This window comes from Carassius auratus, chromosome 35, assembly GCF_003368295.1.
Source record: "Carassius auratus strain Wakin chromosome 35, ASM336829v1, whole genome shotgun sequence".
Lineage (NCBI taxonomy): Eukaryota > Metazoa > Chordata > Actinopteri > Cypriniformes > Cyprinidae > Carassius > Carassius auratus.
The window spans coordinates 9,358,859-9,381,128 of record NC_039277.1 but is presented as its reverse complement, the minus strand read 5'-3'; the positions used below and the strand labels follow the sequence as shown (position 1 = coordinate 9,381,128).

The window sequence follows — 22,270 nt, the reverse complement described above, 5'->3', positions numbered from 1 at the left end:
CTTCTTACAGATGGCACAGGATTGAATTTATGAAAATAGCAACATCACTGTTTGTCTTTGTACCTCTTTAAACCATAAATGAGACTTTTAAAGCCTGTCTTATCCACTCAAAGCTTTGAAACATAGTTTATGTATAGATACATTAAATGAAGAAATTGAAAAGACGAAACATCAATTCATGCTGAACATATTCAACAAAAACAGGCACTGTACAGTTTGTTATTTAATGATTTAATGTTTAAGACAAGAAGAATACTACAAGTGTAAATGTAACATTTGTCACACTGGCAAGCTCTTTCACAATTTCTTCCACAGCTAATGAACAAACCACATCATTTCCTGCCAAATGAGGCTGGAGGCGAGCAATGCCTTTTCTAATGTGATCCAGAGTAACATGTCAGTATCTGAGTAATGTAGGCCTTGCTGTATTTATAATGCACTTCTCCCCTTTCCCCAGTAATGAGTAGCATAGAAAGGGCACAGCATGCCTGCTCTTCTATTAAAACAAATGAAAGATCCATTTATGACACTGAATAGTCAGAACCTCCTTTTCCTCCTCCATTTCTGCCTGGCAGTAATGTAAGAGGAGGGTAAGTGGAGGATGTAAAAGCAATGTAGAGCCTGTCATTCATTAGCCTGATGTACTATTCAAGACAAACCATGATTTTAAGCCTTAATGTGAAAAGGCACACTACCTTGAGTGACCAGGAAAGTTACAAAAAGCGACTTTTAGGTGTAAAATTGGTTTATGTAACATTTCATAAAATTTCTTTTCAACTAATTATTATTATTATTTTGACATAATAAGCATATTATGAAATGTGTGTTTTATTATTTTATTTACAGCTTCTTGAATCATACTGTTGTATAGTTTTTTTTAGCTACACAGCTGCAGGAGTTTCATTACACTGACATTGTCATTTTCTGCCCTCAATAAAAGCTATATAACAGAGCTCAAAACAACCATTAATCAAACTCACATGAAATGTAAAGAAAAAAGACAAAATATGATGACTCATTTGCCTTGTCTTCTTAAAATGGAAAATGGGAATCATATTTTTAACAGTATTTAAACATTTAATTGGACTTGAAGTAGACATTATGCATTTAAGACATGTAAAAATATGCATAGTGAACAAAAGATGTATGCGATCTTAAACAGAGCTGGAATATTTTGTGAAAGATCAGAAGATCTAGTGGACTGGGGCACAACAAATTGACAACATCCTGCAAGTGTGTATCTTTGAGAAGGTGGCGGTGAGATTTGTGAGGTCCTCTGACAGATTTGGAGCCGCAGCAGTCGCAGTTAGCGCAGCTGAGAGTGGACACCTCAGGGCCGGACAATAAATAAGCATGTTCATCGTCTGACAGAAAAGCACCGGATAGTCACATCCTGGCCTGGTGACATCCTCCAACCCGATCTCTGGGAATGATTCGTAGCTCCGAGCCATGTTTCAGGAACACATTTCCTGTAGAATCAGAGAGATCTAATATGTTACAAACTGCTTTTGATTTTTTTTTTTAAGCAGTTTATTGCAGCACAAAAAAATAACATATTAAAACACCACAGATAGGTCATATCTAAAACCATTTCAAAGCACTGGGAATGAAAGAAAGTTAATATCTTTTTGTTTTGCTTTTGGGCATAACATGTTCCCTACTTCGATGAAGTGAATAATTAGATGCTGGAGCGACAGTCAAGAAGCGGTGCAAATGCGATGAATCGTCCTTAAGTATGTTAGTGAAAGTATGTATAGCCCCATCATGCTTTTCGCTTAATGAGGGGAGAGAAGAGGATAACTTATCAGACAACAACATTTTTGTACCCTCTCTAACTGTCAGTCCACCCCACATTGGGCTTGCACTCAACAATTGCCCGTATGATAGCCAAGTATATTTGCATTAAAACATTGCATGGGAGACCCGGTCTCTTTGCAGCACTAAGATGATAAATTATTGGCCGTGATGTTGAAATCATATACTTTATGTGTGCATCCCATGACAAATCAGATGTTATTTAAACTCCAAGCAGTTTAAGAGTGAAGACTTTGCTGATTACTTGTCCCGAAATGACTGGAAATGGAAGAGAGGGATGTGATCATCTCTCCTAGCACTAATAACCATATCCATGGTCTTAGCTCCACTCATTGCGGAGTCCAAGGTCAGGTAATGATCCCATTAGAAGCTCAGTGATTGTTAGATCATTTTATTTATACAGAAATTATAAAAGGGGCAGATGTAAATCTAAGCTGTTTATAATGAAGACAAAAGATACAGGGGGTAAAAGACACCAGCTAGAATTAAACACAGAGACCCTCTTCACATTTTGCTCTCTTACTCAGGTAGCAGCTATTTACAATAAGCAAAAGTGGGCACTGGACATGCATATCAGCCAGAGCATAAAGTAAACGACATTGCCCAATTGTGTCAGAAGCTCAACAAAAACAATGTGAATGTCCATTTTGGGATTGTTATTAAGTGCTTCATGCCATTAATCTTAATCTCAATCAGAGAATTGTCAGTTGATCTGTACACAGTAAAGCCATGTTGTGATGGAGCAATCTTGGTAACTGTATTCTCCAGAATGGTATCTCTGATGATTCCTGCGTACACTTTCCCAGTTAATTAATGAAGTCTGGCAATAATCTGCTGAAAAACTGGGTTTTGAATTTTTTGGAATAGTTGAACTATAGCCTCATTCCACTGATTTTTTTTTATATTGAATGTAGGGATGCACCGATACCGATACCGGTATCTGGTATCGGCCTCGATACCACATTTTCTAAAGTAATCGTACTCGTTAAAGGGGGGGTGAAATGCTATTTCATGCATACTGAGTTTTTTACACTGTTAAAGAGTTGGATTCCCATGCTAAACATGGACAAAGTTTCAAAAATTAAGTTGTATGATTGAAGGAGTATTTCTGTTCCAAAAATACTCCTTCCGGTTTGTCACAAGTTTCGGAAAGTTTTTTTCGAGTATGGCTCTGTGTGACGTTAGATGGAGCGGAATTTCCTTATATGGGTCCTGAGGGCGCGTCTGCCGGAAGAGTGCACGCTCCCATATAGCAGAGCAGAGAGAGGCTGTGCACAGACAATCACTCATCACAGCGAGAGCGTCGCAAAATGTCACAAAAGGAGTGTGTTTTTGGTTGCCAGGGCAAGACAACCCTGCACAGATTACCTAAAGAGAAACAGCATTAAGGGACCAGTGGATGGAGTTTATTTTTACAGAGCATCAACAGAGTTGTGCAAGTGTTTGTTCCCCTGCATTTCGAAGATGCTTGTTTTACAAACAAGGCCCAGTTTGACGACGGATTTGCACATCGTTTATTTCTTAAGGATAATGCAGTCCCAACGAAAAAGGGTCACAATCGTGTGTTGGAACCGCAGGCGGTGAGTAAAACTGCTTCAAATATCTCTGTGTTGTTAACTTAGCTATCGGCGCGTAAGCACATCAAGTAAACAACATGCGATATTGTCATCAAACTGCACTTTCCACATGTACAGCTTAAAAAAAAAAACGACAAAGTGGAACTTAATCATTTTCCAAATCCGCTAAGCAAATATATATACAGTTTCAGTACATACCACATAGAGCCGCTGTTGTTGCTGCTGCTCTTGTTAAATTTCAGCCTCTGGATCATAAATATACGCTGAATCTGACTGTTAGCCATGGTTTGTTTTTGGTTGGTTTTGTCCTCAAGCTTCCAAACGCTCTCAACGCAAAAGCCTACTGGCTCTCGTGATTCTTTAGCTCCGCCCACACGTCACGCCTACAGACGCTCGTGTTTTTCCGGAAAAAATCGGTACAGACTATCTTTCTCTTATGAATATAATAAAACTAAAGAATTTTTGGAGTTATGAAGGATGCAGTACTACTCTATAGGTACTCAAGATTAACAGGATATTGAGTGAAAACGAGCATTTCACCCCCCCTTTAAAAGTCCCCCGATACAGGGGACCGATACCATGGTCTGAGAAATGTCTATGTTTGAGCGGCGTGTAAGGGGTTAATCAAAGGCGCCGTGTGCCCGCCCCCAGGAGAAGGCGAGGCGTGTGGAACTATTTCAAAGTGAATGAAGACGACAAAACAAAGGCGGACTGCAAATTGTGCTCAGCGAAATTGTCCAGAGAACGCTCAAAAGGTAGCGCATTTAACAAGTAATTTAATCAAGCACCTAAAATCCCAACATGACAATGAGTACAAAGAGTTTACCCACGCTTCTAAACCAACACAACCCACGCTGCAGCAAACTCTTGCAAGACGAGAGAAAATGTATATATAAATGACTATTTATATATAAACTAACAATGAGGCAATAATAATTGGCTTAAATAAAACATCAAAACCAAGAAATTACATGATTGTATGGAACACCACTGTTAAAATACATACGGTTTACAAAGCTCCTGTGTAAATACGCACTAGATGGATATATTTGACCATTTCGGCTCAGCTTTTTGACGCGTTCCTCCATTCATCAGGGCTGCGACTCTGCAGTTGAATACTATTATGTGCGTCTCGTTAATAAAAGCAAAACATTCTGACTGACTACTAATGTTAGTTAATGTCATACCATTGGTAGGTGAACGCATGGACTCAAAAGTGATATCAACAAGATTTATTTTTTATTTTAAATTTAGGATTAAACGCTGCATGCCGGAAATCCAGCACGGTGCCGGAGAACTTTAAGCCCTGCATTTCACAAGTCCACAACAAAAGACAAATTCGGAAATGGCTATTTTGTTTTATTTTTGTGTTTGATGAATCCTCAGTGAATCCTACAGTGCTGAGACTGCAGAAAAGCTACTTTTCTTTAAAAAAAAAAAAAAAAAACCCTGCCACTCACTTTTTCTAAATAGGCTCCATTAAGTGAGTCGTCTTAGACTTGATGTTAATACCTACCTCAGTTGCACTATCTGCGGCAGTTCTATGTTGGTGGATGTTGTTAGTTTATTCAAATATTGTGCACTAAATAGCAAAGATGTTTATTAATGCCCCTTGTGTTGTCCAAAGCGGCAGAGTTTACAACAAACTGAAAAAATACTTGAGTTGCACTGTCACTGTTGAATTTTTTTTTTAGAATTATTTATTCTGTAATATTTTGCATACAACATGCTTTTCATTTTAAATAAATGTTCTTAATTCCAAACTAGTATTTTGTTAAAATTATAACACTAAAGCTGTAATCTATAAATTGAAATCATGTTTTTTTTTTTTTATTAAGGACTCGGTATCGGTATCGGCGAGTACTGAAATGCAAGTACTCGTACTCGTACTCGTACTCCAATAAAGTGGTATCGGTGCATCCCTAATTGAATGCATGTGTTAAAGTTAACACATAGTACAGGTGTCAGTTCTTCATGAAAGGTCTTTAAGACCCATAGAGGGATTTAAAATAAGGTCCAATAGCCTACGCTGCATTCACTTTGCGGAGTCTAGCTGACTTCGCGGAGTCTAGCTAACTTAGGCATTCAACCATCTGACAGCTTACAGACGACATCTTCCTCTGAGGGAGAAGTGTGGATGACAATTGCAGCTTGCTGGTAGTTACATTCAATGCTGCTAAGGTAATAATCCAAGAGTAGTAAGCGCATCAGGTTTGGCCACTGCTGAAGAAGGTGATGGAATGTAAAACACAGCAGCAATAATACAACTTAACCCATGAGGAAGACGACTGGGTCATAACAAGATTCACAAAGCTTCATGTGCAACATCCTCTAAATGAGCCAGTTGTTTCTGTGTAATGTTGTTACAGACATACATTGTAACTCTGCCCTGATCCTGCCCATATGGTGTATATCCAGGAAAATGAATCTGGAATATCAGCAGTTAACCAAGTCTCTGATACATTGTACGATTACAGCTAAACTATATCAAATAAAGGTCTTTTTGGTGGTTGATTGGTACAGCCTGGTTTTCCTCACATCAGAATTCCTGAAATGATACCAAAGCACTTGTACATTGTATATAAGCATAACCATGACTCACTTAGTTCCCTCTGATACAAGTAACTCACTCAGAATAGGAAGTGAAATCTATTCAGGCATTTGTGCTATATATAGTATGTGATTGTATAACTTGCCGAAGGTACATGTCTCCATAATACAAACCCGCTGCATATTCGGGTCAGGCTAGACATGTTGCTACTATAAAACTAATGAATCACAGCTCACTTGACATTTAGGTCTCAACCCATGACATGTATGAAAAATTACAGGCCATTTTCACGTGATTAGATGCAGCACGACACTCAGGGAGGAAAACACTGACAGAACGCCATTGGGGCAGTTTATAATGGATTACAGAGAGAGCTCCAGCATTAAATGACAAGTAAAGCAGGATGGAAAACATCTGTAAAGAAACATTTAGTCAGGGGAATAAACCCACAACAACGGGGAATAGTATAATGGAAGCACATCATCAATATTCATTAGGTAATATGTGAAATTCACATGCAAAGCCTATTGAAGGGAGTCTCAGGCAATCATTAGATCTCACTAAAGGTCTCCAGGTGGATAAACATGAACAATATGAGGCCGTAAACTGAAGGATCTATCATTTGCATGCAAGTGATTATGAAGGATAGGTAGGAAAACTGCAGCCATGCAACTAAACAGTGAGAGAATGCTGCAGAGAAAAGGGATTTTAGAAAAAACATAGAAGGTGGACTAAAGCACTAACAAACCAAAAAACATGAACACAAATCTGACTATTTCCAGTCCTGTGGGACATCTGGATATATCTAAATAATTTATGGCTGACAAAATCACATTTATTACAGCCAGATGCTGCTGCAGAGGGCAGCCCTGATCAAGTGAAGGAGTGTCACCGACCTGCTGTCTGCGCCGGGTTGATTCCGATGCCATCTGCACAAAAAATAATCACAAAGAACATCAGCATTAGCATCGCAATGTGAATACATACACAAAACAATCATTCTTAAAGACAATCAATGAATTAGACAGATGGGCAAGAGCACAGAGAAATGCACTGAAATGCTGAACTATCACAATTTAAACAATCTCATTTACAAGAACTCTCCTGTGCTGTGAGTGATGAGTTATGTCTTTATTCTGTTTATGATTTGTTTTTTTTACTAATCACGACACAGCCCCTGTATCTACCTCTATAGCTATGTAATTACAGAAATCAGTTCATTTTGCGTGAATTCATTAAGTGAAGGATTGTCTGATTCACAAAAAACAACCAGTTCCTAAAGATTCAGTTGTTTGCAATTTGAGCTGATGTGTGGTTGTTTTTTTATTTTAGTGCAGTTGACAAACACCCAAACCAATGAAGATGCTAAGGAGATGTGAGAATCTGCCAGGATGTTACTCTGTGGTTACTAGGGTGTTCTGATGGTTGTTAGGTGTTTTTTTGTAAGTTTGGCTGCGTTGAAAAGTAACAGCAAATTTAAATACTTTGGTTTAAAGAACTGATTATCAACAATGGAGCTGGAGCCCACTAGGGGGCATCAGCAAACTTCCAAGGGGGCCCAAAGATCACTCAAAATGATTTAAAATGAGACAAAATAAAATAAAAATAAAAATCAAGATTTTCTTCTCTGAATAAAAGAGGTTTCCCAAGGTCTGGGGAAACCTGATTATTTAAGTTTAATTAGTCAAAAAAGGAGAGAACTACTGGTTTAAGGATTTGATCAAATAATAATAATAATATATAAACAACTTACCATTTGTAATGATGGCACTGGTGGCTGCTGGCACTTTAAACTTTAAAAGGAACAAAAACAAACATGTTTTATTGTTCAGTCTGTCAAATACATCCCATAAACAGCCCTGCACAGTCTCTCTGTCAGGCAGGGATAAGAAAAAATCAACTCGAGTCTGTGTTTGCGTCAGGTGATTTAAAGAGTCTGTCCTAGAGAACAGAAGCCTTCAAACGTGTGAAGAAAGAGCTCTCTGGGCTGAGCTTAGAAGAAAACTGTCACTGTCACAAAGAGCCACTGAAAGCTTAAAAACAACAAAAAACAGGCAAATTCGTTCTGAAGGGGCTTTGAAAAACTGTCCGGGTGACCTGAAGGCATTTCTACAACCTAGAACAGCATAAAACTGATGGGGACCAAGAAGCAAGGCTAGTACCAGAATTAGTGACTAGAATTTGCAAAATCAAGTGTTTATATTAGGTAAAAATGCATTTATAATTCATGGACTACAGAGTTCATTCAGTTTCTAATTCTCCTTCGCCGACTTTTTGTCAGTCTGTTTTGTCAGGAGGAAAAGAGACAACAAAAACAATGAATGATCAGACAATCATAACCTGAAGCAGGATTACAAAAAATATTTTTGAGAGGGTGAAAAAAGCTGAAAATAAGCCAGTGCATTTTTTTTTTATGGTATCAGGTCAGTTGTTGTCAGTTTAGTTGACTAAATAGGTTTTTAAATGGCCAACACGGATACAGCAAAATTGAAAGAAAGAAATCGAATGTATTCTATACATCTAAATATAATGTTATGGATGCAACTGAGATACAAAAATCTATTTACACAACATTTACTCAAAATTCACCTTAAAAAAATGAAAACAATGCTTACAATCCAATAACAAATCTACTGGCTATTAATATACAAAACTATCAATATTAAAACAAAGTTTTAGGAATTTTATAATACTTTACAATATTTGTTTATTGTTGTTTAATGAATAGCAACAACTGAATAGTAGTAATGAATAGTAATAAAATACTAATCAAACTTGTATGCCATTTTCTACTTAATAATAATTTATAAAATCAAGTCATAAATAGTCATATTGATTATCAGCAAAAATCTCATTAATCAAATTCTTGTAGTCTAAGTAACATTGGCCCTAGAGTTTGATTGGGGCTGCTAGCCAACTGTATTATCTGATTCTGCATGGATCCGGTTCTGATTTTAACACGAGAGGCTGCAGACACAGAGAAAAGTCTGAGTGTGTTTCAAAAGAGCTCAGAGAGACTCAAAAAGACACAACTGCTATAGGATATAATTGAGCTAAAGTTCAAGATCCATGTCAGTGTAATTAATTATTGATCGCACAGAATTAAGCAAATCAGTAATACTCCAACCACTGTAGAGAATTTGTTATCCTCAGTCGGAAGCACCTGAACTTGGCAAATGCTTAGTACTACATTTCAGGAGATCTCTGAAAAATGCATTTCACTCACCTCTTCTGCTGCAAATTTCAAAACTGCCGTGAACGGCGTGCTCTCAGGTACACTTAATCTGAAATAGAATTATGCTAATGAATCTTGGTGCACAGTAACACACACACAATGCGAACTACCATGTGTAGAAAGCATTAGTGAATGTTTTATCTCAGTATACCCATCAGTGTTGTATCAGGGGTTTTATGCATAATAGTAACCCTAGAATGTGATGAAACAGAGTTTAAAAGGTGTTAATAACTGGACTGAAATGTAAAAGAATTTTGTCGATGGCAGAAATATTTTAATTCAGTATACACATTATCACACTGGTCAGAATTGTCACTGACCAAAAAACATACACTTTTCTATAAAAATTTCTAAAATTCATTACTGATTATTTCAACTTCAAGAGATTCTTAACCAGCCACTCAATGAGGATCAAAGATATTTGCAAAAACTTGACGGGTGACCGGAAGCATTGCAGGTGGTCTGAGCGGAGCTGGTAAATCAGTCTGTCTGAATGGCCCTTGACAGACCACTCTCACCCACACAGAATGTGTGTCTGCTCCAAATCAGACAAAGTATTACATCCATAGATTACCACTCACGCTCTGACCACTGCACTATTACACTGATTGTAATCAACATAGAGATGAAGAACAGTGTTCCAGTGTTTTTTTTTCTTTCTCTTTCTCTCTCATGCACTGTGACAGAAATCTTCACTTCAACTTCAGCAGCACCTACATACACCACATGTTGCAGTTTCATGGTCATCTATGTTCTGAAGGTTTTGACAGGTGGGTTTGTCCATTTATCACTCCCATGATTTAATTATGGATAATGCCTAATCTGAATATTTAATCCTAGGGTTTCAGAAAAATTGTAATACAATAAAAATGTCTTCATGTACTATAATTAATCAACATGGGGAAGTATGCTGATATCTAGCATTTAAAATTGACATACATTTACATCACACATTTCGCTGCGGACAGCTGTGCTAAAACTAGACATTAATACTAGAAGTGGCACTTTAATACCTCAGTTATTTATTAATTACTAAACATAGAAATGAATGAATGAAAGAAACCAAGAGAAGCTTGACAGCTGGGCCACATAATAATAAATGCTATTACTGAATCAATAAAATCAACCAAATTAAGTCTAATAAAACCGTTAAAACATAAATATTAATGTTTAGTGTGTGTCATGTGTTGAATGATGTGTCACTCACACTTTATATGGTAACCGAGGGTCCGACGTCAGCGTGATTTTAAACGTTACTTTCGACCTAATGCAGAAAGAGTCACATATTCACGGAGTTTAACTGGAAATACTATACATCGTATCATTAAAATAAAGTGCTGTTATATTATAAATGGTTTACTTACATTTTACTGACTTGTATAACAGGACAGCACACTATTTACACCGACACGGAAGAAGCAAGGACCCGCTGTAACACGTCATCTGTTGGATGGACCTCTTTTTTTCCGTCGTTCTTTATTTTTTCCCTTTTAATGATCTAATGTTACATTTAATCGATTCGATCATATTTATGTATTTTATAGAATTAAAATATATATATATATATATATATATACATGATAAGCAGATAAAAAAAGAAAATGTTGGGGCTTGTGCATTTCAGTCAGGCACGTTTCAAGCTGACTGGAGTGGGTAATATTACCGTAAAGTGTGTTGTTGATGCAGCTGAGCTTTTAAGAGCGTGTAAAATGAAGCGAACCGGTGAGGAGTTGCATACACAAAGGTTCAAAAAGTAATTTGACACTTTAAAGGTGCTAAAGGAGTTAAAGGTGTGCTTGTGTTATAGGTTGTTATTTATATAAGAAAAAACGAACCTTTAGAAAATACATTCAACACTATTTTATTGTTAAATCTATTTTATTTTCTGTTCATTTTAAAGAACAGAATATTTTGAACATTTTGGACACACATACACTTGTTTTTTAGATAATAATTGACCATACATGTCTAATAGATATTATGACGAAAGCAGCATTGTCTGATTCTGTAATTTGTGCTTTTAGAATGGAAAGGTTTGGAATTGAGAATACTTTATTAAGACAGTAATTTAAATTGATTTGAATTTAATTATATTAGGTCTATGTACCCTGTTTTAAAATAATTACCATAATACCTTGCCATTCAAAGATTTTGACTTAACACCAATTATAAATAAAGAGGAACTGGAATAGAAGCACAAATCAACTATTTAAAACAAATGCATTCATTTTGTTCATACCCATTTTTGTATGTTATGAAAGTTAATTCCCAGCTGCTCTGGGAAGCCTAGTGTTGTATTTCACTCTTTTTGAATGCATTATTTATTATCAGATGTTCAAAGGAGTCAATAAGCATATTAATTGTTATTCTTATTATATATAATCTCCAGTGCAGATGGCTGAACCAATGAGCCACAGGTTCAAAATAAACTAGAATACCCAGGATCAGCACAGATGTAAATACTGTAGGCATGCATGTTATACTTACACAATATTTCATATGCAAAAAGCCCAATTAGGAATCGGGCTGGACTGGTGTTGAACAATTGATAAATCATATTTTAAATACACATTTGCCATAATCTTCTGCCCAGAGGTGTATTTTCTGGCTGGTCTCAGATTGAAGCTTATAACGTGCTGGTGGCTGCTGGATTTAAGGAGAACTGTAAGCTAACTTGAGTCTCATGAGTCATCCTCATAAAGCCAGCCCTGCTTGTTGGCACCACAGGGCACACGGCCAACAGCTTCCCTAGAGGTACATGTGGGTGTTGAAGAAAAAAGACTTCTCAGTGTGACTCGAAACCCAAATTCATTAGACGCTGACAGTTTTTAGTCCATTTCGGTTTTGTCACAGGCTTACTGAAACCACTTAGAAAAATGGAAAAGTTGTTCTTCTGAATACAAACCAGAGAATAGCTCTTCTACTGTGTTAATGAAGCTGAATTTGTATCAAATTCAAGCTACTGAGGCTGCTAATCTTTTATTTACAAATTGCACACAGAGGCAAGAGCCATGACACCTTTAAAACACAAACATTCAATTATGGATACTAAGCCTTCAGCAGACATGTACACAGAAAAACCTTCGAACAAAGGGCTTTTCCTTGCTTTGACAAACATCTCCTGAAGGAATTTCCTGACTCTGTCGTCTAATCCAAGTCCTGTGCTGGAGCCCACAGTGAGTAATTTGTGGCAACAAGCAGCTGTGCGGTTCTCGTGGTGATGAGGATGAGATGCAAAAATCATTGCTTATACTGTCAGATGAACTTTTTTGTTGAGAAAATCTAACAAATAATTCAGCTATGGCAACAGATAATATTATACAACATGAAATTATATCAGGATTATTTGACTTTAAGGAGCCAGAACTGTTGGAAGAAATTCTAATAGCTATTTATTTACTCAATTTTAATGTATCTTTTTTAATGTATCTGTTAATGTGTTTTAAATGTTTTTTTATTTTTTTATTTTATTGTTTTTTTTTTTTAGTGTAGAAAACCTCATATTTTTTGGCTGGTTGCTTACAAAATATGAAGCAACAATATATGCGACAAAAATGATTTGCACAGACTTATGTCAAATTATAAATATGACGATACAGATGTCTTTACATCTAAAAAACAATATTCAACAAGAAATATTAGAAATAATACTTTGGATTGAAGTTTACAAAGAAAAGCATTTTTTGCTGTCCATGGTGCTGAAAACGGAACTGTATAATCTAAAGCAAAAGACCTGAAGAACTTTTGTCAATATTATTAAATCAATGTAGCCTTACAGGAAATATATAGAGAAAGCAGTTAATTCATTAAACCTCAAGCAGTGACTGTTCAGGTGTTTAGCATCCTTAAACTTAATTTAACTTTTCCCCCTCCCCAATCATTCAACTGATTTCAACAAGTGAACAAAAGTGAGATATCCAAGCAGTGAAATTTGCAATATGTGATTTAAAATGAGTCATATTTTTGGAGGATGAGGAATCTTTGTTTGCTTTGTTTCTAAAAATAAAACCTTTCACACCTACATGTTTGGTCCTTCTGTACCGTGATTTCATAGCCATTATGTTTGCATTTACTAGAACATTTTCATAGACAACCATAGGACTTTATCATACCCATTTCCTCTTTCATTGTCTTGAGTGTGACACCTCACCTGTGCTATAAATAACACACAGAGTCAGTTTGTGATTCCTTGGGGCTCGACAGCAGAATCTGCATAGCTATTTCAGGCAGAACTGGGTTGTTTTCAGGAGGAAGGAGGATTTGGACAGGTTTAGAACATCTGCTGGCTCTTGATAAGGGCAAAGGATTGTGGCATTCTCAGTGCAGTGGAACAGACATGCATTAAGGAAGCCCCGGACTGTCCTCAGGGATATGAGCTCCTAAATATCTCTACTTGCTCTTGTGCACAACGTTTCTTGTCTGTCCTTGATATAACAACAAAATACAGTGGACGTCCATAGTGTTATGGAATTCAGTAGTTCAGTTGTAAAGTTTAATAAAACATAGTTAAAATTTAAAAATTTTATAGTAGAAAATGGTGGCCAGGTCAAAACCAACAGTTGTCTTTTTCACATCTAAATATTTTTTCTGACTGTGCAAATTTTTAGTTCATTCTGGCTCTACTATCTAAAATGTAGATGTATTTTGGCTGTATTTGAAAGGTGAAATAGGTATTTTAAAAGGTTAAATGTTTAATTTAAGCCTGGAGAAGAGACAAATGAGCCATTTGAACATTTAAAAACTTGACACTTTTTTCAGTGACTGTGACTGTTCAGTGACTTTTCCGTGATTGTTATTAGTAAGTAATTGACTGATTCAACAGGTTCGTTCAAAAACAATTAATTCGAGAATGAAACAAGTGTCTAAATGAATAAATTCTTGAATCATTTACTAAGTCAATTTAATCACACAGATTTATTAAGGAATGAAACACCACTACTGCGAGTTTCCTTGGTTAAATTAGCTTTCACAGTTGTTCAGTGGAACATTTTCACAGACTGTAATAACGTATTTCCGGTTATAATCTTTTTTTTTTCTCTTTTTTTCAATTTTAATGACAAGACAAGACAAATAAGTATAAAAAGAATAAAATAGGATAAGTATATAGGAAATAACAATATACAAAATATGTGAGTGTGTGTGTGTGTGTGTGTGTAAATATATATATCTAAGGAACCCTTGATAATAACTGTGGAACACACTACACTATTTATATACACATACACTTATTTATCTAACACACATACATAGTGTATGCAACATTCTGTTGCACTGCAGAGCTTCTGTCACGAAAACAAATTCCTCGTATGTGTAAACATATCTGGCTCTAAAACTCATTCAGTACTATAGTACTGAGCCTTGTGGTCCTACAGGACCACTCCTTTTCACGCTACACATGTTACCCTTGGGAGATATCATCAGGAAGCATGGTGTACAGCAATGTTTACAAATGCTAACAACTGCCACATCCACTTTAAAAAGAACAGAGCAGTGTGTAATTTAGTCTTAAATACATCAGAATGTACCTATCAAGTTTTAATTGGAGTTTTAAGTGCTACTGTTCTCTGCTTTAACTTTAATTGTTGAAAATTTGTTTACTCAAAGCAGCCAGGCTAAAAATGATTTTATCGGAAGTTCAGTGTAAGTTTCTTTTTAAGGTATTCTTACGTTGTACTTTCTCTCTAATTAAAGTGGCACTCTGCTGAACACCTCAGGTGCCTGTAAGTGAGTTCACTATATGCTGCACAGAACATTGCATTTTGGAACCAGTCTGAAAGTTTGAGCTACAAAGGAGATTCAATGCTAATCGAATTTACTTGGTCATTGTGACATTTTGCAGTGCAGCAGATTTTGTCAAGGGTAATTCACTGAGCTATAGACAAAAGTTGTCTTCGGACATTTTATGTAAAATTATGGATGCGTCCAATGAGTGTTCTGCACCCTCCATATAAGCCTGCCACACACACACCATCCTTGTCTGATCAAGACTTGTACTTACCTCATGTTCTACTCACCTGTATTACTTACCTCGACGTTGATTCTCCTTTTCTCCACTCCAGTGCCTCAGTCTCCTTGCTCCAGTTTCCAAGTGTGTCTCAGAAGTTTCTATCTAGAGGAGAATCTAAGTAAACCGTGGCACATCTTACCCCACTCTCATCTATTGTTCAGCATAATCCCCTGAGGAAGCTCATCCTGATTAACTGTGTGTTGAAGGTGCTATGAAAAAAAAAATATCCATTAAATTACGATTTTTTTTTTTTTTATGGTAAGTGGTTGCAATCAAATTATTTTAGCTATACTTAAATAATTTAAGTATAATTAATTAATAATATAATTTAAGTAATTTAGTTGATTAACTTTCAGCAAAATTTGTTTATTTAAATGTAGCTAAAATAAATTGATTGCAACCACTTACCATAATTTTTTTTTGTAAATTCAATGAATCATTATTTTCAGTGAAGAATTGTGTCAATGACAGAATGTGAAGAACATCAGGATGGTGCCCCATCAAATGATTGATTTATTTCTGCTCATATGCATGGTTAATTGAACAGTTTTATCTGATTTACTCTGGTCAGGTCAACCAATTCAACTAGATTCACCAATTCTGTACACAATTAAACCTTATCTGTGCCAATATGTAGGACTGAATTGATTAAATGTATTTCATTTGGATTACACAATCATTTGTGTCCACTTGATTGGTTCTGTGGGCTGCAGTGATCTGCAACTCAGGGAACAAATAAGCCAAATGGTTCAGCAAAGACAACAGCAAACCACAGCCAATTATTTGTCTCTCCAAGACTTTAACAGTCTAGAACATAAAGTGAACTGTGCTAATCTAGGAGGGAGACACACAGTTGCCCATCAGGGCTTCTAGCCAGAGCTCCACTGATTTTCTACAACCTGTTTGTCTTTGAGAGAAATATATACACACATTTTGTTGACAGATCATGACATATTCTGTTTATTTAAAAGACAGCTCATTGAAAATTAAAATTCTGTCATCATATATTTTAGTGCATTTGAAATGTACCAAATAAATAGTTATTTGAAAAATTAAAATCTGCTGTAAATTTACTCACCCTCAGGCCATCTATGAAATTTAGCATTACATCATTTACTCATCAGTGGATCTCTGCAGTGAATATGTGCCATCAGAATGAGAATTTAAACAGCTGATAAAAACATCACAATAATCCACAAGTAACCCAGTACATCAATTAACATTTTGTGAAGTGAAAAGCTGTATGTTTATGAGAAACAAATCCTTGCAATCTGTAAAGTCCATGCCAAATTCAATCAGAGATCTAATATACACTGTGGCAGCAAAACTTTGCTGGATGTAAATGTAAATCATAATTTATTTGCTAATTGATGTTTTCTTTCCAGCTTCCTCTAAAAATTATTTTAGAAACTGGTTTTGGAAAGCATATGTTTCTGGAGAGCAGCTTCTAGAGAGAAGAATTTTAAATTTTTGCATGTTCGATCAATATGCAAATTGGTAATCATAAGCATGTCAAGGATGGGAAATAAATGTCTGCACACCTGAAAGCTGACATGCTGTGAGTCATTATGATTAAAATGCAATTCAGCAATCATAAATTCAAAATAAAACCACAGATGCCCCATTTTAGTAATTGTAAGAAATGACAGTTGATATCTAAACAGCATTAGCATTGATAGAAATAAGCTTTACCCCCTTCATTTTATAAGTGGAGAGTCATGTTGATTTTCTTTAGTTCTCTTTTTATACCTCTATATTTAGCTATCATGATCAGGGTCTGATGACAAGGAGTCAGAGGCCTGAACCGCAATCACAGATTTGCTAATTAGTGCCTTGAGCTTCATTAAGTACGTGGGCAGCTGAGACTTGCTCTGAAATAAGACAGAGGACTTATTTTGCCGCCATAATTGACTGTCCAACTGTTTTTGTATTCATTATAAAGTTTAGTGTGCAACTTTAATTATTGGTCCTAATAAGTTACATTACATTGTGAAATATGTAATAACACATGGGTATGCGCATATAAAAATAAATGTACCTGTTTTAATATTCTAGAAAATGATTAATTAGTTTATGATATAATATATTTTGATATAAATATATTTAAATAATTTTTATTTTTTAATATGATATACTATTTAAATGATAAAAAGGTGTTTTATTGAAAATAATATTTTATATATTTTAAAAAATTGCATCAATACAAAATAGTAAAATTTTCTCCCAAAAATGAACATCATGTGTATTTTCAAATGATCTAGTTTTGTTTCAATTTCATATATATAAATATAATATAAATATTATTTACTGACTTTCAAATCTTGGGGTCATGTCAATATTATTTCTGATTTTATACTTGTATTCTGGATGCTATCCTCTACATACAAATACACCCACTCCCTTCCTCACATTTTCAGGCATCACCCTTACTGAAGCTTTGCATCATCTAATATTCTTGTCATCTTCTTCAAACATTCTCACTTCGGTTATTGTTCAATGTCCAATGCTGCCCCATTAGCAGATGCCATACAAGCAAAGACATATAGACACACACTGTGAGCTCAACCATTATGGAGTACTAAGCTCCATTTTTTCAGTGCTGCTACCAGAACACAAGTAGAATGAAATACATTTCTTATGCCTTGCAGTGATAATGAAGGTAGATGTACAGTTTATTTCAAGAGCAGAAATGAGGGCAAGATCAATGGATGTCTACTGGTTTTATTTCACATTTCATATTTTATAATCGACATCAACAGCAACCCAACCTTAAAAAAAAAAAAAAAAAAAATACTATTCAAATATTATATATATACAAATTAAAATAATATACAGGTATATCAAAATGATTGCCAATGGTTTTATGTTATAAAACACATCTTGTATTCTTTGTATTATGCATTTTTCATTTGAAAAAGTATGTCATATGTACATAAAAGAGTTCTGTTGATGATGTCATTCTCAATATGTTTGCACATGCCCCCTACATTTTTTAAATCTGTTGGCTCAAGATCCAATCAGTTTTGCATGTTATTTCTTATCTGCTGGGCTGGAAAATGGAGGGACAAGCTAAATTAATTTTGTGTGAATAACCACTTAAATTTTGGTAAGTTTTTCAGACAAAGCACTTCATTGATTTAAGAAGAATGGAAATTAGGACTACTTTTATGGTAGCTTTCATGTGTTTTTCTTCACCTTGTGTTTCCTTGTTGAAAACGTCACAAGTTTGGGATGACATGAAGGTAAGTGACTTTTAGTTTGGGCAAACTGTTCCTTTCAAATAATTTATAAAAAGCATTTTCATTCATGTCATACATTTTAAGAGCCATGCTTGTATTATTGAAATGCAACTATGTTATAGTGGATATTCCAAGTAAAGCCAGGCACACAGCACAATTTAATGTCTGCGTGAACTGGAAGTTGTTGCCGACTTTACTTCAGTATTGTGATGTATTTCCAACTGAAAGGGAAGGGGTTTATTTTAGTGCTCCTCCTTTCCATCTCCAACAGTTGGAGGGGTGTGGTTTAAGATGTTCTGTACAAGTTGTCAAACTGACATCATCAGAGAAGGAATGCCATTCCTGAGCCTAAGATTGCCGAAACAATTTTTATTTTATTTTCAGTGGTTTAACTTGCATGCAGTGTTGTAGTCGAGACCAGCTCATTCGGGTTGAGTCCGAGTCAAGAGAGGAGTGAGTCCAAGTCAAGACCGAGTCCAGAGAGGGTTGAGTCTGAGTCAAGACTGAGTCCAGAGAGGGTTGAGTCCGAGTCAAGAGAGGGTTGAGTCTGAGTCGAGACCGAGTCCAGAGAGGGTTGAGTCTGAGTTAAGACCGAGTCCAGAGAGGGTTGAGTCGGAATCAAGACCGAGGCCAGAGAGGGTTGAGTCCGAGTCAAGAGAGGGTTGAGTCTGAGTTAAGATCGAGTCCAGAGAGGGTTGAGTCCGAGTCCAGAGAGGGTTGAGTCCAAGTTAAGACCGAGTCCAGAGAGGGTTGAGTCCGAGTCAAGAGAGAGTTGAGTCTGAAACACCGAGTCCAGAGAGGGTTGAGTCCGAGTCAAGACCGAGTCCAGAGAGGGTTGAGTCCGAGTCAAAATATGGTTGAGTCCGAGTGAAGACCGAGTCCAGAGAGGGTTGAGTCCGAGTCAAGACAGGACTGAGTCCGAGTCAAGACCGAGTCCAGAGAGGGTTGAGTCCGAGTCAAGAGAGGGTTGAGTCCGAGTCAAGACCGAGTCCAGAGAGGGTTGAGTCCGAGTCAAGACAGGATTGAGTCCGAGTCAAGACCGAGTCCAGAGAGGGTTGAGTCCGAGTCAAGACAGGATTGAGTCCGAGTCAAGACCGAGTCCAGAGAGGGTTGAGTCCGAGTCAAGACCGAGTCCAGAGAGGGTTGAGTCCGAGTCAAGAGAGGGTTGAGTCCGAGTCAAGACCGAGTCCAGAGAGGGTTGAGTCCGAGTCAAAAGAGGGTTGAGTCCGAGTTAAGACCGAGTCCAGAGAGGGCTGAGTCCGAGTCAAGAGAGGGTTGAGTCTGAGTTAAGACCGAGTCCAGAGAGGGTTGAGTCTGAGTCAAGACAAGATTGAGTCTGAGTCAAGACCGAGTCCAGAGAGGGTTGAGTCCGAGTCAAAAGAGGGTTGAGTCTGAGTTAAGACCGAGTCCAGAGAGGGCTGAGTCCGAGTAAAGAGAGGGTTGAGTCTGAGTTAAGACCGAGTCCAGAGAGGGTTGAGTCTGAGTCAAGAGAGGGTTTGATTCCGAGTCAAGACCGAGTCCACAGAGGGTTGAGTCCGAGTCAAGAAAGGGTTGAGTCCGAGTCAAGACCGAGTCCAGAGAGGGTTGAGGTCCGAGTCTAGACCAAGACCAGAAAGATTGAGTCCTTAAATAATGTTTGTTTCATTTTAGTAGTAGGCTATGTACATTCTACTGAACAATAGTAATACATTTCTGGCAAATGCCGTGAATACCTTTGCATGTGATGTGACGTTAGTTATATTCAAATCGAACTGTCAAATGCTCATGAAATAACTCTCAGTGCAGTCCTGGAGATGTTGTTCATGTATTTACATCCTTAGTGAGAATGGAGACACTGAAATTATTAATAAATGAAGGCACGCTTCTGCGCCATTCATTAACACAGTGACGTGACATACGGCCAAGTATGGTGACCCATATTCAGAATTCGTGCTCTGCTTTTAACCCATCCAAAGTGCACATACACAGCAGTGAACACACACACACTGTGAACAGGGGGCAGCCATTTATGCTGTTGCTCAAGGACACATAAGTCGTGGTATTGAAGGTGGAGAGAGCACTGTACATGCACTCCCCCCACCTACAATTCCTGCCGGCCAGAGACTCGAACTCACAACCCTTCGATTGAGAGTCAGACTCTCTAACCATTAGGCCACGACTTCCGCCATGCAGAATGTGACACGCAGAACGTGACAGGCAGGAGATGCAGGATTCATATTTAAATAGACTTTTCCGGCTCAATATTTACAGGTACCAGTCCATATCGTGATTTAATGTAAGTGCAATGACCTACTTTTGTTTAATTCATTCAAAATTTGACAAATTCTGTGACATTCTGCGTTAAACTGTAAATTCCGTTTATTACAGAAGAAAAGATACTGAGAAAGCTATGAGGAAAGATACAATATCATGGTGGTAGTGGGGGTTAATCTTTCAAGCTGCATTGATGTGCACAAAACCTTGTCTTTCTCCTCACGGTTAAAAACAGCACCTGTTCCAAACCATTGATCTCTCCCTTGGCAACACATGTGGGCTCCATTGAGGTCTACAGAGGCTGACAAGAGGAACATATTACTTTATTTATTAAATGGGATCTGTTCCAAATAGGAATTTCCTGAACCCTAAAGTGAACAGTTTGTAACTCAGAGTATTTAAATGTGATAAAGATTAATTATTAAAAAAAAAAAAAAAAAAAAAAAAAACCTGGATGAATGCATTTGTATCTCTCTGTGTCTGACGTATAGAGAGAATGACACACACAGAAGCAAAGATGGAGATGGAGAGACAGGAAAGATGGCGAGACAGAGAGAAGCTAAAATTAGAACAGCCCCATGTTGAGATGCAGTTGAATTTCCACTTCACAGAAGGAAAAAATGAATCATCCGGTTATTTTTGTGCCATTGCAGAGGGAAATCATTTCAGACCAGTTATTGATTGACAGTACAGCACACCTGTAGACAGGAGATATTTGGCATTGGATTCTGAATCCACATTGAGCAGTTTTGCTCAGCGGTTGGTCTGAAGGTGGTAAAATTTCTACACACTGTGACATTAAATTGCTTTTCTCCCTTAAGGTGAAGTGTTTTTTTAGATAAAAAAATAAAAATAATTCTACCTTACAACTATAAGCCATTTGTTTCCTGTTGTGTTGTAAGATCACCAAGAGGGGATACATTTTAATTTGTTTTAGTCATTTAAGCTTTGCTTGGTTTGATTGATTTATTGATGACTGATTGATTGATTGATACATGCATGCATGACTGCACTTCAGTGTTATATTTATTTATTTATATATTTATTTGTTGCAGAAGTCATTTTAAACACAGGAACTTTTAAATGGGCACCTATGCTAAAATTTGGCATTAATAATTACTATTAAGGATTAATTGATATAATAATCCTTAATAATTTTAAAGGGATAGGTCACCCCCCCAAAAATGAAAATTCTGACATTAATTACTCACCCTAATGTTGTTCCAAACCGTAAGACTTTTATTCATCTTCGTAACACAAATTAAGATATTTTTTGATGAAATCCGAGAGCTTTCTGGCCCTGCATAGACAGCAAAGGAACTACCACGTTCAAATCCAAGAAAGGTAGTAAGGACATAGTTAAAATATCATCAGTGGTTCAACAGTAAATTTATGAAGCTACAAGAATACTTTTATTGTTGGGTGAAATAACCCTTTAACCCTCTATGGCATGGTGTTGCCCTCAGGCAACAAACTACCTTTTTGGACCTTACAGTGCCCCTTTAATTTTTTTTAATAAAATAAAAATGTATAATATCACCTGACATGTCTGTCCAATCAAATGAGGGACTAAAGTGGTTGTAGCCTTTTGTT

The 22,270-nt window shown here is 36.7% G+C and overlaps 1 protein-coding gene across 1 annotated transcript; it reads right to left on the bottom strand.

The window, feature by feature from the left end:
* Positions 1–210: 210 nt before the first annotated feature.
* Positions 211–10,697, bottom strand: LOC113054307 (ubiquitin-fold modifier 1). Its single transcript, XM_026219756.1, has 6 exons — positions 10,543–10,697; positions 10,386–10,442; positions 9,170–9,227; positions 7,697–7,736; positions 6,840–6,872; positions 211–1,469 (listed from the first exon to the last, which is right to left on the bottom strand). Coding segments are annotated over exons 1-6 (273 nt in total). The 5' UTR covers positions 10,545–10,697; the 3' UTR covers positions 211–1,386.
* Positions 10,698–22,270: the final 11,573 nt, after the last annotated feature.